We start from the raw sequence: 16,422 nt of genomic DNA, 5'->3' as shown, positions 1-16,422 counted from the left end.
GCGTTACTGTAATAATATTACCTTGTCGGTAACGGAGTAGTGTAACGCGCTACTTTTATAATCCAGTAATCACACTACAGTTACTAACATTGCCCCGACACGCGTTACTTCGTTACTTTCTAAAATCAGTCATAATCAAACCTCAACAAACACCTGCAAAGAACACATGCTAGGTGAAGCTAACGCACATAGCTGTTGTTTATTTATATCACACACACACACACACACGTAGTTCTTCTTCTCTGTTTTCCGGTTGTTGCTTGTTTTGAATGACGAATACACACTACCGCTGCCTGCTGGTAAGGAGAGTTATTGCCACTCACGCATGCGCAGTTCGTACGTGCTCGGCTGAAGTCTGGCTCCAGTGCAACACATGGCCAACACGCAGGAGAACACGCTGACGCAACAGCGTGAGCAGAGATAGACTGCGCAAAATATACAGATAGCAGGAGACAGAGGACAGCCACGGTCAGATAGCAGGAGACAGAGGACAGCCACGGTCAGATAGCAGGAGACAGAGGACAGCCACGGTCAGATAGCAGGAGACAGAGGACAGCCATGGTCAGATAGGAAAACATTCAGGAGCTATCTGGATCAGTCTTATGCGACAATGGAAACTGAACTAAAGAGAACATTTGAAACTTTAGCAGTCTGCGTGATCTGCCTGCAGGGAGGGGCGGGCCGGCCCTGCGAGTAAAGTAACGAGTAAAGTAACGAATTACTTTATGTAGATAGTAACGAAGTAGTGTAATATATTACTTTTTTTTAAAGTAATATGTAATATGTAATATATTACTTTTTTTTAGTAACGACCCCATCTCTGGTGGTGTCCTTGTTTTGTCCGCCAGGGCTCCCTATTGTTGTATGTAGGTTATTCTTGTTTTTAGAATTAATTCAGTAATGGTGTGTGTGTAACACAAACATAATAAATCATTGGATAGTGTTTCTCAAATGAAGGGGGAAAATAATGAAATAAAGTAAAGTATTAAGACTCAGTGCGAGTTATTACTTTCTTCAAAAATACATAGACATTGCAACACATCGTTTCACAGCCTTTCTCAGCAGTAAAGTAATGTGTTGGTGAACCTTTGTTTCCTCCTGAGAGAAGCGCTCACTTAAAGGCATACTTAATTCAATAGCTTTATTAGCATGACCTCAGTTACATGTAGTATTGCCAAAGCTATGTATAGTTGCAACATCTATACAAAATATATATATATATACAATATATATATATATATATATACTATATATATACTCCCCCTTGTGGCCAAAGGCAGACACAACTCTTGTCTTCAGATGTATGCTTAAGTGCAGCAAAATGTAGCACAGTGACTATTTTGTCAACTAAACATCATAAAACAATACATATTTTAGTAAACGGGACATTATAATCTCCGCACATTAACTCTATATTTGCCTCTGCCATGGTGCCAAAATGAAACGAAATAAAATAAACAATATATATGGGTTGCTTCTTCTCTGAACTTCTATATACTGCATCCCTCCATATCAAATAAACCATAAACAAATACATAAAGTCGTGTTCACTGCAGCGATCTATTTTACACAGAAATCTATGAAAACTTGGTGATATACAGTGGCGTTTTCTCCTGGAGACCAAGGGAAGACAGGCTTCTCCTGTTTTTTCAGCCTTTGATAATTACAAATATATATTCTTGTCTGTGGTTGTTTTTGCGTTCAGGGCATACAAGGGGTGTAACATTATTTTAATACCAAAACTATATTGAAATAGAGTCTCGCTTGAGCAGCAACTGCGTAGCTGTTACTCGGTTATTAGGTGATAACTACCAAAGTAAAGTAACTTCAGACGCAGACGTCACGTAGCTTCTCAGACGAGAGGGGTGGCGACGAGAGTATCACGTTACTTCTCTCGCGGCATAGTTCACGGCAGGGTAGGCGACGATCGACACGTTAGTGAGCTCAGTGAGTTCGTTCATTGGCACACATCACACCTCATACTAGTCTACACTCCTTTCAGAGGAGACATAACGTGAAGACACGTTACGCTCGTGTTGTGTTCAAGGAACCTGTCCTTGGCCAGGAAAAAAACAGGCACTCGCTTGTTTAATTATTTTGCGATCTAGATTATTATTTTTTTTTTAAGTGAGAAGTTGTCCGTCGGAAGGACGGACTCCCCCCAAAACGAAAACACAAGTCACCCAAATCAGCGTTAAAAGAGCGGAAGTGTGTGTGTGTGTGTGTGTGTGTGTGTGTGTGTGTGTGTGTGTGTGTGTGTGTGTGTGTGTGTGTGTGTGTGTGTGTGTGTGTGTGTGTGTGTGTGTGTGAGCCTACTTGAGCAGATCCATCTCCTGCAGCAGGTTGTAGCTGAGCAGGCGGTTGTAGCGGCGCAGGTGGGACTCTCTGGTGAAGTTCAGCCTCATGACTTGGCTCAGGTACCTGCATGGTGAGAGTGTTAGTCTAACATTTACTCCACCCTCAAAAACGACATTCCTGTACACACTGTGAAGCCAGGAAGTTTTGACAGTAGAGTACGTAAATCTTAATGTCAACATGAATATCAATAAAACCATGTTGTAGTTTTGTCCTTGAAAGATTTTTTGGGTCAACCTTTATTGTAGACACAGAGTTGAAATGGGGAGACAGAGGGGATGACATGAGGCAAATGGCCCCTGGACGGATTCAAACTTGATTAAGAAAATATGTGGCTTGTCAGATGCATTGAAAAGTCACAAATATAAATCCGTTATCTAATTTAGTTACCGGCAGGGGCGGCGGGTACTGCAGGCTAGGGAAGGCTAACCCCCTAATCCCACCAGGAGCGTCTGCACTGCGGCTGCGGCGTTTTTAGCGATCGCGGCCACTCTAGTCAATGGGTGCTATTCCACCAGACCCGCTGCGCCGCGCTGCGCCGCGCCGCGGCTCGAAGCGTCCCAGAAGCTCCTCGCCGCAAGGAATTTCTAAAATATAGGATGAATCCTATTTTTGACGCGGCGCAGCGCGGCGCAGGCAGGAAGTGGTGAAAATCACCTCGTTGTCTGCTTTGCTGGTTGAGGGGGTGCACCCAAAACCGGCTCCTTCTCCTCCCCCCCACCACCGTCTTTCAAGTAGGAGAATACATGCCAGCGTTCTCCTCCGGTTTACAGGCACTGTAAATTATATATATATAGAATAATTATGATGATGAATGCATATTTTTTTACCACTAAAATACAGCAACACATCTTTGATTCATGTCGTTTATAACTGGAATATTACAATTATTATTAACTGTGTCTGTAGTCTACAACACAACAACATAGGGAATAACAACAATAAACACGATTTAAACAGACACAAACATAAACCATTTAACTACGTAGCCTACTACTTGTAGAAGTACAAATGTCCAGAAAATATTCCAAAATGAACAACAACTGCGAGGCTGCACACACGACGCTCCGCTTCCGCAACGTTTTGAAATGCGCCTGGTGGGTTATGACGCAGGAGGAGGACGCAGCGCGGCGCAGACGCTTCTGGTGGGATCAGGGGGTAAGCCTTCCCAAATATTTGTGTCACTGCATCCTGGTAAAATAAAAATATAATGTATAATGTTTGTGTCTTTGACATTAGCGCTGCTATGCAGCCACCTGTGCCCTGTACTACGAAGCCAGTTCAACAGACCCTGGATATGTTTGAGTTATCTTAACTAACCAACAAACGAGATGTCGCTAAGCGGTCCTACGACGCTGGTTATCAACTCGGTAAATCAAGCCAGGGTTTCTCTCTCCATCTGAGAGCGCGTTCACGTGAAAGGGGCGGGGTTAGCAACATTTGATCAATCACAAACAGGGACACATGTACTGACAGCAATATGAACTTTAAACATCCATGACTTAAACATATAATCCAGGATACAAGCCACATAGCTGCACCTGCAAGGTGAATATATAACAACTGGTTAAAAAATAACTACCGAGTGTTTGAAAGCGTACAACAGTTTTATGATATCACTGCCCCATCTAAGACACGAGTGGATCTGACTTTAATTACATTTGAGTTGAGTGTTTCGTCAACTTAATGTGTTGCTTAAAATAATACTTCTGCATACAGTATGTGACAATGTAAGTGTTGCACGGCCAGATACGGCTCGAGAAGCTGACTCAGATAAGGAAATGTGATATATTATGATATTATATGAATGATAAGTGCGACACGTCGGCATCTTCTCTGCATACGGCAGTTTAAACTGTATTTCCTTTATCCTGTAATATGACTTGATAGATTCAATCTCCGCACACTGAGCTCTGATTGGTCAGCAGGCTGTGCTTTCACTGAGTTGATCTCTTTTCTATAGACGCCTGAGGCAGGCAGCGTCAGGTAAAACAAGTTCTATTTCGTCCATAATGACCGCCAGATGCGGTGCTTTAGCACTGGATATGTCCATCGCACGCATGCGCAGTTTGAGTACCAATAACAACAAAGTCACCTGTGACCCACGTGACTACGGCTACATAGGCCGGCGTCATTAGTGGATCGGTTCCTATTCATCTTCTCGCTTCGCGAGAGTACCGCGGCTACATTCTTGTAGCCTACAGCGTACGTTTGATCTGAGGGATTTCTCTGCAAGCAGCTGGCCGCGTGCAGCTTCGCGACTTGATCTGAGGGATTTCTCTGCAAGCAGCTGGCCGCGTGCAGCTTCGCGACTGACAGTCGGAGCTACGGGTTGTTAACGCGTCCTCCAGGAGCTGTGGCCGGCTGTGCAGAGCCTCGACGGACAGGTTTGTGTCAGCTTGTTGCTGGTGATGGCTGTGTCCCTGCACCCTCTCCCAGCTAAATTGTCTTGATTGCTGTCTTATTTATTGTTTGGCTTAGACTTTCTGGTGACGACAGTGTTCCCGCTTCCTCTCCCATAAAGTTGCCCTTATTATGCTCTTTTGAGAGTTCTGCTTGAGGCGTTGTGCCCGAGCTATCATTAGCATTTGAGTCCCAGCTTTAGCTGCGTCTCTCATTCAATTTAGTATGGAAAGTATGGAAAGCCAAGTGTGTCATAATTTGCCTGTTTTTTGTTTAGATGCAGAGAGTAAGGTAAGTACTGGCCATAGTTACTACTGTAACTACGGTCCTATGTAAGCACTGGCTATGGATACTACTGTGACCATGGCCTACGGTTTATGCGGGCTGTTCTATTCCATAGAAGCTAATTATCTGGTCTTAACATTGTGTTTTGACTTGGTTGCTTGATTGTTAGCAGCAGCCGCTTGGCTAACACCTTGCATGTACTGTTAAGCTTCATTATTTAACTCAGCCGGTGAGGGCAGTGCTCTCGCTCCCGCTCCCGGTAACGTATATGGTTTTGATTGCAGTAACGCTATATCGTGGTATTTACTGCTCCTAGTACTCCTAGACTACTAGACTCTAGTCTACTACCACTGTACTAGGATGATATGCAGAGAACAATCTTCACTGTGTGTGCTGTGTGCTCTGCATGTGTGGCCATTAAAGAGGATTTCATCCTCCCAATATTATATTATCTAGGGTGCAGCCGTTGGCTGACACTTTTAGATGCCGGCCACAGTTACTACTGTAACTACGGTTCTAAGCTGTGTAAGTACTGGCCATAGTTACTACTGTAACTACGGTTCCAAGCTGCGTAAGTACTGGCCACAGTTACTACTGTAACTACGGCGCTGAGCCGCGTAAGTACTGGCCATAGTTACTACTGTAACTACGGGTCTAAGCCGTGTAAATACTGGCCATAGTTACTACTGTAACTACGGTTCTATGCCGGGTAAGCACTGGCCATGGTTACTGCTGTAACTACGGCTCTGTGCTGTTCTCTTCTTTAGAAACTAGTTGTCTGGTCTTAAACATTTGTGTTGACTTGATCTCGCTTGATTGTTAGCAGCAGCCGCTTGGCTAACGTCTTGCGTGTACTGTTAAGCTTCATTATTAACTCAGCTGGTGAAGGCAGTGCTCTCGCTCCCGGTCCCGGTAACGTATTGTTTTGATTGTTAGCAGCAGCAGCTTGGCGAACATCTTGCATGTTTTGTTACAGCTTCTTTATTTAAACTCAGCTGGTGAAGGCAGTGCTCTCGCTCCCGCTCCCTGTAACGTATTGCTCTGATTGTTAGCAGCGGCCGCTTGGCTAACATATGGCGTGGCTGCCCCGTTAAGCTTCTTTATTTAATCCAGCTAGGTGAAGGCAGTGCTCTCGCTCCTGCTCCCTCTGCCGGTAACGTGGGTGTAGTTACATCCCTCTCTGTGTTCTGCGAGTAGGAGCATTGCTCTACTCTTTCCGTTCAGCAGGTAGCCGGTGAAGGCTGTGTTCTCGCACCCGCTCCCGGGTACGCTGCACCTGGCATTCGTTATGAACTCAACCAGTGAAGGCAGTGTTCTCGCCCCCGCTCCTGGTAGACGTGTTGCTTGATTCTAGCAGCAGCCGCCCGGCTAAGCTGTCCTGTTGAACGTCTTTATTTAATCCAGCTAGGTGAAGGCAGTGCTCTCGCTCTCGCTCCCGCTCCCTCTGCCGGTAACGTGGGTGTAGTTACATCCCTCTTTGTGTTCGGCGAGCATTGCTCTACTCTTTCCGTTCAGCAGGTAGCTGGGGAAGGCTGTGTTCTCGCGCCCACTCCCGGCTACCTATAGACTGGCTCATTCATGTCGCGCCTGTATGGCTTCTCTTGAGCCCGATGACGGACATGACCGCTGCCCCCCTCTGCCTTGGCCTCGAGCATTTGAGGGAGGGTCTCACGCAAAGCGCCTGCATGAGCTGTAGATTCATGCCTTGGGCGCTCAGAGTGGCTATAGTCGCAGAAGTGGTACCTCTCCTCGTCACAACTTCCTCCAGCTCAGTCTGACCGTTCCCGGCGACTTGATGGAGGGATGGCTATGGGTTCACCCCCCAGGTAGAGGGCTAGAAACAGGCTGTCCTCTAAGGTGGGTAGGTTAGCTGCCGTCATGGAGCAGACGAAGTCGCTCCTGTTGGCCCTTCAGCCAGGGGCCGGTGCTGGGGTTACTAGCTTGCCGCCTGGCCCTCCTTCGGTTGCCACACCTCTACTTGAGGATACCATGTCGCTAGCGGCTCCGGACAAACCTCTTCTATGAAGGGGGGGCGGAGCCCAGCTCACCCCCGAGGAGGCTTCCCACTCCTCTGCTCAGAGCTCTCTGCAGAGCACGGAGGACGCCTTCATGGCGGCCATTATTCGTGCAGCCTTGTTACGCTTGCAGCTTCAGGTTCCGCAGGCCGACTCGGCTCAGGCTAGCGCCTTTTTCTGGCATAACCCTGCCCCTTTTCACTCCCACTGTTCCTCCTTCAGAGGAGTACCTGAGGGACCTCCATGCAGGCTGGAGAGACACCAGGGCCCTCTCCCACTCTGCTGCCAGGCAGGATCCGGCGAGGGTGGGGCTGGGTCGCTTGCTATCCATTGAGCCTCCCATCGCCTCCCCGATTCGGGCTCCTGATGCCAGGTGCCCTCGGCCTCAGTGCAGGGTCACAAACGAGCTGCTCTGTAGGGCCTACGACACAGCGGCACGCATCTGATACTAGCTTTCTCTACCTCTCTGCAGCAGGCGCCGGCTGAGCCTTCTTTGCTGGGCCTCAGTGATGCATCACTGTAAGCCTTTGCCCTAATGTCTAGGGAAGGGGGACGAGTTATGTCCTTATTGGTGCAGACTCGTCGCCAGGTCTGGCCTACGACCGTCGTAGGCTGCTTTCCCAGTTACAGCTCAGTTACTGGACTGTCTGTACTTCCGACCCTTGGGTGGTTTCCACCTTAACCCAGGGGTACGAACCGCAGTTCCGGCCCCTAGCCTTCGGCCGGGCCAAAATGACAGTCGTCAGCGATCCGGCAGAGGCCCTAGCTCTGGCCCAAGAGTTGTCCGTCCTTCTGTCCAAGGACGCAATCGAGCCAGTAGACCCTCTGCTTAGCCCAGAGGGTTCTACTCGGCGTACTCTCTCGTGAGCAAGAAAGTCGGCGGATTTCGCCTGATCTTGGACCTCAGAGGAATCAACAGATTCTTGAAGGTGCTGCCACTCTATATGCTGACCACAGCACATGCACAGCCGTGGCATTGAGGGATGCCTACTTCCACATGGGCCGGGCAACATGGTGCCTTATATTCAGTTCCTTCGGCCCTTGGGCAGGCTGCCTCAGCCATTGTGCCCTTGGTCCCGCTGGTGTTGCGCCCCATGCAGATGTGGCGCCCCATGCAGATGTGGCGCCCCATGCAGATGTGGCTGAACAGCCTTCACTTGGACGCCAAGTGGCACAAGCGCAGGGAAGTCAGGGTGTCGCAGCGTTGCCTCCAATCTCGGTCACACTGGAGGGGCCTATCTCCTGATGGGCGTGCCCATGGGCGCCATCCCATCCCGCCAGGAGACCGTCACCATAGGTGCAGGTCTCTCAGGGTGGGGTGCAGTACGGCAGGGCAGGACCGTTCAGGGTCAGTAGTCTGCCCAGGAGGGTGCACGCCATGCCAACGTGCTAGAGCTTCGGGCTGTGCAGCTTGCACTCACGCACTTTCTACCCCTGCTGGGGGGCAAGAATGTGCGTGTTCCTTGGGACAGCAGGTACGCTGTTGCCCAGACAGCAGTCCCTTCTAGACAGTGGGCGTTCTCACTCCACCTTGAAGGTCTATACGGCTGCTATATCTGCCCGTCATGTGGGAGTGGACGGCGCCACAGTGGGGCGCCACAGGTTATTGTCCCTCTTCCTGAGAGGGGCTTTACGGCTGCGTCCGCCTAGCACCCAGAGGGCTCCAGCTTGGGACTTGCCCCTAGTGCTGAATGCCCTGTCATCTCCTCCCTTCGAGCCCCTAGCCCAGGTGGAGCTTAAGTGGCTGTCCCTGAAGGCAGCATTTCTGCTGGCCATGACCTCAGGGAAACGAGTTGGAGAGCTACATGCCCTCTCTGTGAGTGATACATGCCTGAGGTGGAACTCCGATGGCTCGGGTGTTGCCCTCTGGCCAAACGTGGCGTTCCTGCCCAAAGTGCTTCCACTAGCCCACTCCAATCGGACTATCCAGCTGGCGCGCTTTAATGTCCCACAGGAGAACGGCACAACTGAGTTGCTGTGCCCTGTGCGTGCCCTAGAGGCGTATATTGGTGCTACGGCCCATATACGACAGTCAGAGCAGCTCTTCATCTGCCATGGCGGTACGAGAAGGGGCTGTGCTCTCTCAAAACAGCGGCTGTCCCACTGGGTTGTGGATACAATCACACATGCCTATGGGGCCAGTGGCCACCCCCCGCCATCAGGGGTGAGATGTCACTCTACAAGGAGCATCTCAACATCTTGGGCTGCCCTGGAGACCATCTGCACTGCGGCGTCGTGGTCATCGTCTGGCACATTCTCCAGGTTCTACCGGGTCAATGTCGCCACTCCCCATCCTTTGGGCGTGGTCCTGTTGCCGAGCTCCGCTGCTTCCAACTAGGTAAGCAAGTGTTCGGATTCTTCATGACATGGTTGGTATAGTCATCCAGTGCTAAAGCACCGCCTCTGGCGGTCATTAGGGACGAAATAGAACGATAGTTACGGCTGTAACTACGGTTCTATGAGTCCCGGGTGACCGCCAGAGTCTCCGGTCACTCAGAATTCTTGTGTGCTCGCGAGAAGATTCTGGGAACCGATCCACTAATGATGCCGGCCTATGTAGCCGTAGTCACGTGGGTCACAGGTGACTTTGTTGTTATTGGTACTCGAACTGCGCATGCGTGCGATGGACATATCCAGTGCTAAAGTACCGCCTCTGGCGGTCATCCGGGACTCATAGGACCGTAGTTACAGCCGTAACTATCGTTATTCAGCCTTCCCAAACCTGAGCCTCACGCGCCGCCTATGGTTACCGGTACCTTGAAAACAACATCACTAGCTTTTCTACAGGTCTAGTAGCTTTTGTTTGAATAATAATACAAATTAATCGTCACATCATATCTATATCCACATCTATATCTTATAATATGTTTCAATTAATCGGTGGCCCTGAAGTGCAAGACACCACAGCGTTTCACAAAACACAACAGCATTTCACAAAACACAACAGCATTTCAGAAAACACAACAGCATTTCACAAAACACAACAGCATTTCATAAAACACTACAGCATTTCAGAAAATGCTACAGCATTTCAGAAAACACCACAGCATTTCACAAAACACAACAGCATTTCAGAAAACGCTACAGCATTTCACAAAACACAACAGCATTTCACAAAACACAACAGCATTTCACAAAACGCCGCAGCATTTCAGAAAACCCAACAGCATTTCACATTGGACGGAAAGGGTATTCCTTAGAGAGAACACTTCTTGTTTGTGATTGGACAGAGCCAGCCAGAGAAGCACTGCTGTGATTGGTTGTTTTTGCTGCCAGTCAAGAAATGACGCTTTGTGATTGACCCACGCCCCCAGGAAGTGCGCCGGAGTCTGATCAGAATATTCGTTGTGGCCAAACGGCGGTACTACACTTCCTTTGGGTTGCTGGGCCCGGAAACACTTTTTCCCATTGACTTACATTGGGAAAGAGTGGTCTGTAACTCGGTGGATATTTTTTTTTAAACTAAATAAACTACCCAGTATGAACACTTGTATAGCGCTTATTAAAAAACATTCGTTCCTCAAATTGTAAACATGTGCTAATAACGTTATTCCGAGAGTTATTTCCCTCGGCATTATGAACGCGCATCTAACCCACGGGACCGCACTGCCCGGCACGTTCATGTTACGTGTTCAGTACTACTTGAGTCTATCTTTACCCATGGATGCACAATAACAACGGACCATATCGCCTTACTGCCAGCCCACGGAGCTGTAATAATGGATATATTGCACATGTTTGCTGTAATTCATCATTTGTAAAATATTATACTACATGGGCTGTATGATGTAAATCTATACTGTAAATGTTGTATTAAATAAAGTTAATATTATCGACGTAGATTAACGTTCCTGTAGCTTCTTATTGCACTTGCAATATACCATTAAAATAGTTGAACGTAGCTGTTTGCTATTAGGCCGACTATATATTAAGTCGTCATATTTATAAAGATATGTGTCAAAGCTCTAATCAAGTTAACAGTTGTATGAATTATAATTGTATATATATATGTATAATGCCTGTGTTGTATATGTATACACACAAATGAACAACCTTGTGTTTTTTCAAAAGTTTTACAAGTTGTGTTTATTTTAGTGTTTTATTCTTATCCACATTTTGATTTCAGAGCACAGGAGAGGACAACGTCCTGGACAGGACAACGCTTTATACAAAATACACATCCTGTAACAGTTTGGAGGATTTAGCAGCCTGGTATATTACACAGTTTTAGCGGCACATTTATATATATATATATATTTATAATATATATATATATATATACACACATGGTTGGTATTTAACAAAAAGGGGTGTTGTAGTGTGTGATATTGGTATTTATGGGAAAATGTTACACCTTTCCTTCAAGTATTATACGCTTTAGTTACTTGTGGGCTACTTAACATGAATAATCACAGTTACTATCCTTTTACTCCATCACATTTCAAAAAGAAATAGGCTATTGTTATTTTAACTCCACCACAGTAATCCATCATCAGCTTTACTTTTTAGATAAAGTTTTAACTCACAATTGATCATAACAGACTTCAACATATACATTTGTATATATTACCAAGTGGTTTCATGTACAACCCACACAAGTATCAAGCTAAATTAAGCTCCGTTGCTTGGATATCACTAGATCCTGATGTCAGCGTAATATAAAAGTACATAACGATTGATGTGTAATTTAGCATAATTTACTAGCTAGCCGCTAGCTGCTAACTGCCGCCTCATTAATATAAATCCAGTACCATGCTGTCATGCACGCGCGGTGCTGTTACGTGTACGCAAATTCAAGTGCTTAATGTGAACGAGCCTTTTGGGCGGTGTGGTTACAGTTGCGCATGCTCTATGAGCGCACATACGGGTACTTCTCAGGCATGCCGGGTAATCTGTGACGTTTCGCTCTCTCAAAAGTTGGGCCATTTTGTCATCATGCGCCATTGAGCAACTGTTACGGTTATCTGAGAGGACCCAAACGCAGGACACGGCAGAGTGTTACAAAGGTTTTATTTTGAGAAGAAGGAGCGTGGAGAGTAATCCGGTTGCTGGCGGCTGTTGAGGTGGAGGAGCGTGGAGAGTAATCCGGCTGGAGAGTAACAGGTAAGAAGAACATTCAAGTGTAGCGGAAATAGCTAACTAATTCTAAGAAGGCTGAGAGTTTTACCACTGGGGTTTAAACAACGATCTGGCGCTGACAGGTTGTGGAGCCTCCGCTGATATGCCATTAGTAATGGCTGATGGAAATCAGGTGTGTAGCAGAGGAGGGTGCCCAACTGATTGCAGCAGGTGGAGGTTGAGCCGGGAGCCAGGAGTGACAGCCACCACGCCCACACAGACAGGAGAAGGGAAAACACACACAAGGGAGGTGGCTGGAGAATACAACCACCACAGCAACTCTCATAGGAATGAATGAGGCCCGCCTCCCACGCTGTATCCAGTTCTTATTATACATCCATGGATTGACCCAACACATCAGCCGTTAACTGTTAGCACACACTCAGAGCTCACAGCATATCTGTTCAGAAACACAGACTGTCTATGTCAGGGGTCGGCAACCCGCGGCCCACGGGCCGCATGCGGACCTTTAAGCCCTCTGCTCTGGCTCCCTTGAGCTTAGACAAAAATAAGAAGGAAATCAAATAAAAGTATTTGTAGGACTATTTATATTTTGTTGCATGGTTGAAAATGTTTCGTATCTTGAATTTTGAGGTGATACTGTGACAAATAAATAAAAAACAAAACGGTTTTAATTAGGTCAACTAAAATATGCGTCACATCCTGCTACGGTCCCGCGTGAGCGCCTTTTCCTGCAGGCGAATAACCTGACCCCCGGCTCGATGAGCGAACTATGGATAAATCAAAGAAAAGTACCGGAGGAACACAGGATTTAGTTCTGCGTGGTAGGGCTGAACGATTAATCGATTTTAAATCGAAATCGCGATTTTAAATGATGCGATTATCAAATCGCAAAGCCTGCGATTATTTTTTACAATTTTTTTTTTCATCTTGTGTGTCAGTCATCCACACCAATCAGAAGTGCTGTGCTCCACATGTACCAGCCATTGTTAATCAATCAGAAGTGGCCCATGATAGAAGGTGATAGATTGACTGATTGATCCAATCACCTGCCAAGTGTTTTTGAAAGTGCCTGTCCTTTCCAAATGGCTTCCAATGGAGCTTTCCCAGATGGTTTGGTGAAACAAACCATCTGAATCAGGTTAGTGATGCTCCATCACATGTTTTACATTTATTACAGGGTGAATCTTAAACTGAAGCTTGACTTTAAAGCAACCCAACGGAAGTTTCATGTAAGTTTAGTTCTTTCACTCGTAGCTCGGTCTGCGGGGGTGCTAGAGACGGGAGTACGTTGATACGACCTTCCTAGCCGGAGTTATGGCCGCATTTTACAATAAACTTCCGTTGGGTCGCTTAAAAACAAATATCGCAATTCGAATCGCAATCGCAATATTTGTCAGAAAAATCGCAATTAGATTTTTTCCCAAAATCGTGCAGCCCTACTGCGTGGACAGAGTTGTATGCTTTCACAGCAAACGATGCTGGCTTACCGGTATGTCTGATATGTGGAGAGAAGTTGTCAACGGTGCTACAGCCTTTACGTATCGAGGAACAACACGGGAGAGGAAGACAGCTGACGATCTTCAGTCAGAATTCAATGGGGTATGTAATTTATTTCAGAAAACACTTTTTGTTATATTCCATGGAATGCTCTTAACGTCCCGATAGCAATGAATATATTAAATGCTTTGACAATAAATACATACAAAAATTAATCTCTGGAAGCCCTAGCGCTGTAAAAAGCACGACCAATCATCTGAGCCGGCCCGGCTAAAGTAACTGGATGGCCTACCTGCCTGTCAGCCTTCCATCTGTGCACAAATTTATCTCGTGCCCTCATTGGTCATGTGCGCGTTCGTGTGTGTTGGAGGAGGGACTCTGTAAGAAAGTCTGTAGGAAGAGGCATATTTTTTCCGGTTGTGTACTTTCAAATTCTAGCGCACTCGAGCTGGTTTCTCCATTCTTACCTACCCTACCTTTAACTCTTTTTAGGGTGCAGATATATATTTTATTTATTTCAAAGTGGGCCCATTTTAATAATATTTTTTTCTCCCTTCAAATGTGCAGAGGACTCCCCAAGTGCTGTGTTTAATTTATTTTAAAGTAGGCCTGTGTATTATTTTTAATTCTCCTTATAAGAGTTATTTGTCTCTTATTAGAGGTTAACAGTTTTATATCATGTAATAAATAGCCTAATAAATACAAAAAAACTTTAGTTTTTGTCTGATATAACAATACAAAAAATATGAAATATGTTTTGCGGCTCCAGACAAACATTTTTTTTGGAAAAAGGAGCAAAATGGATCCTGATGGATCCTATTCCGATTCCTATATCCTATCCCCCTCTCCAGCATCTTGTTTGAATGACAGGAGTAAACACAGAATTAATGCTTTATTAATTCATGGTTTTTAAGGGGCGTATCTCCATGTAAATACTATTGTAGACCACCCAATATTCGCATCGCTCTAATCGCTCGAGTTTCACCGCGGCTGTCAGCTGTGTTTGCTCCTGTCATTCAAACAAGAGGCGCTGGAGAGGGGGCGGGAAGTATCTCCATGTAAATCCTATGGGAGATACCAACTACAACAAAATGAACATATTTGACCGTGATTTAATAGTAATACACGTTTCAAAGTGATGCCGAAGTAACTACATACTGATAACAGTTAGTAAAAACCATGAATTAACGCTTTGACAAGTCTGCAGACAAGACGGCAGGCGAAAAGCTTTTAAAATGCGTGTTTTCAGAATGGAATCGGATCCCTCAGGCTACACTAACCTGTAGCTGCTCCGTCCACACTCACAACAACGTCATACAGACATGAATAAAGCAGCGACTGTATTTGCCATGACACAGACAGTCTGTGGTTTGTACATGTTTAACTTTTGTCAAGTTTCTGAACAGATATGAGGAGCTGTGAGCTCTGAGTGTGTGCTAACGGCTGATGTGTTGGGAGGGACCGGTTGGGACATATTGCACTGTCGGGCGTTGACCAATCGCGAAGCGTCATTTCTTGACTGGCAGCAAAAACAACCAATCACAGCAGTGCTTCTCTGGCTGGCTCTGTCCAATCACAAACAAGAAGTGTTCTCCCTAAAGGAATACCCTTTCCGTCCAATGTGAAATGCTACGGTGTTTTCTGAAATGCTGCGGCGTTTTCTGAAATGCTGTGGTGTCTTGCACTTCAGGGCCACCGTACTAGTTCTTTTGACCGTTCATTTTTGTATATTAATAATAAAATAATAATAATACATTTTATTTTTAGGCGCCTTTCATGACACCCAAGGACACCGTATTTAAAAAAAAAAAATAAATAAATAAAATAAAAGCTACACTACAGTGAGTAAGCAGATTTGAACATGTGGGTTTTTAATTGGGATTTGAATAAGGTGATTGTGTCTGACTGTCGGATGTGCGGGGGGAGGGAGTTCCAGAGTCTGGGAGCAGTGCAGCTAAAAGCCCGAGCACCCATGGTGACGAGGCGTGGGGACGGTCAGCAGACCAGCAGAGGAGGAGCGGAGGGAGCGAGAGGGGGTGTACTCCTGAAGAAGGTCAGCCAGATAGGGGGGGGCAGGTTATGTAGGGCTTTGTAAGTGAGCAGTAGGTTTTTGAAGTTGATACGGGATTGAACAGGGAGCCAGTGGAGTTGGATGAGGATGGGGGTGATGTGTTCGGAGGCCTTGGTGCCGGTGATGATCTGTCTATTTATTTTTTTCTAACTCCAATTTTGTGTATATGTATATTTGTGTCGATGTATGTATATATATATATATATATGTGTATATATGCCACATGATCAGATAGAAATAAATGACTGCTGGGGAATCGGTCGGCTTTGGCATCACATTATTGGCTTCTGTTCAGAATCTGACAGGTCTAGAAATAAAGAAAAGGTCACTACTACACAAAATATAGTCTTATTTTGTTTAGAATTTGGCTTTAGTCCAATCATGCATTGTGAGTTCGGCCCGACAAATTCCAATCAGGATGAACTGACACTACTAATGCGTCTGATCTTTCATCCTCTTTGTTGTCTGACTAGGACATTTACAGAACCAGTCATGGGGCCGTACAAACAAGTTTGGAATAATTAATCCGGGTGATGATAAACAAGTTGTTAGGTAACCAGTTGAAAACCAGTAGATCTGGATAATGGACTTTATCACCACATGCTGTCAAATATATTGCAATGCAAACCTTCTACAGACAAGTCAACATAAAGGAAATGAAAAGAGATGTGCATTACGGTAAGCTAAGTGTTTCCCTATACTTGTCGATAAATG

At 46.0% G+C, this 16,422-nt stretch overlaps 1 protein-coding gene across 2 annotated transcripts in view; it reads right to left on the bottom strand.

Moving 5' to 3' along the window:
- Window positions 1–16,422, bottom strand: part of chka (choline kinase alpha) — a 54,612-nt gene that overhangs the window by 27,055 nt on the left and 11,135 nt on the right. For both annotated transcript variants that reach the window (XM_034086071.2, XM_034086072.2), the window contains one exon: window positions 2,317–2,421. In XM_034086071.2, coding sequence (XP_033941962.1) covers window positions 2,317–2,421 — 105 coding nt within the window. The remainder of the gene's footprint in view (window positions 1–2,316; window positions 2,422–16,422) is intronic.

Source organism: Pseudochaenichthys georgianus, chromosome 6, assembly GCF_902827115.2.
Source record: "Pseudochaenichthys georgianus chromosome 6, fPseGeo1.2, whole genome shotgun sequence".
Taxonomy (NCBI): domain Eukaryota; kingdom Metazoa; phylum Chordata; class Actinopteri; order Perciformes; family Channichthyidae; genus Pseudochaenichthys; species Pseudochaenichthys georgianus.
This window is presented reverse-complemented; position numbering and strand designations above follow the sequence as displayed.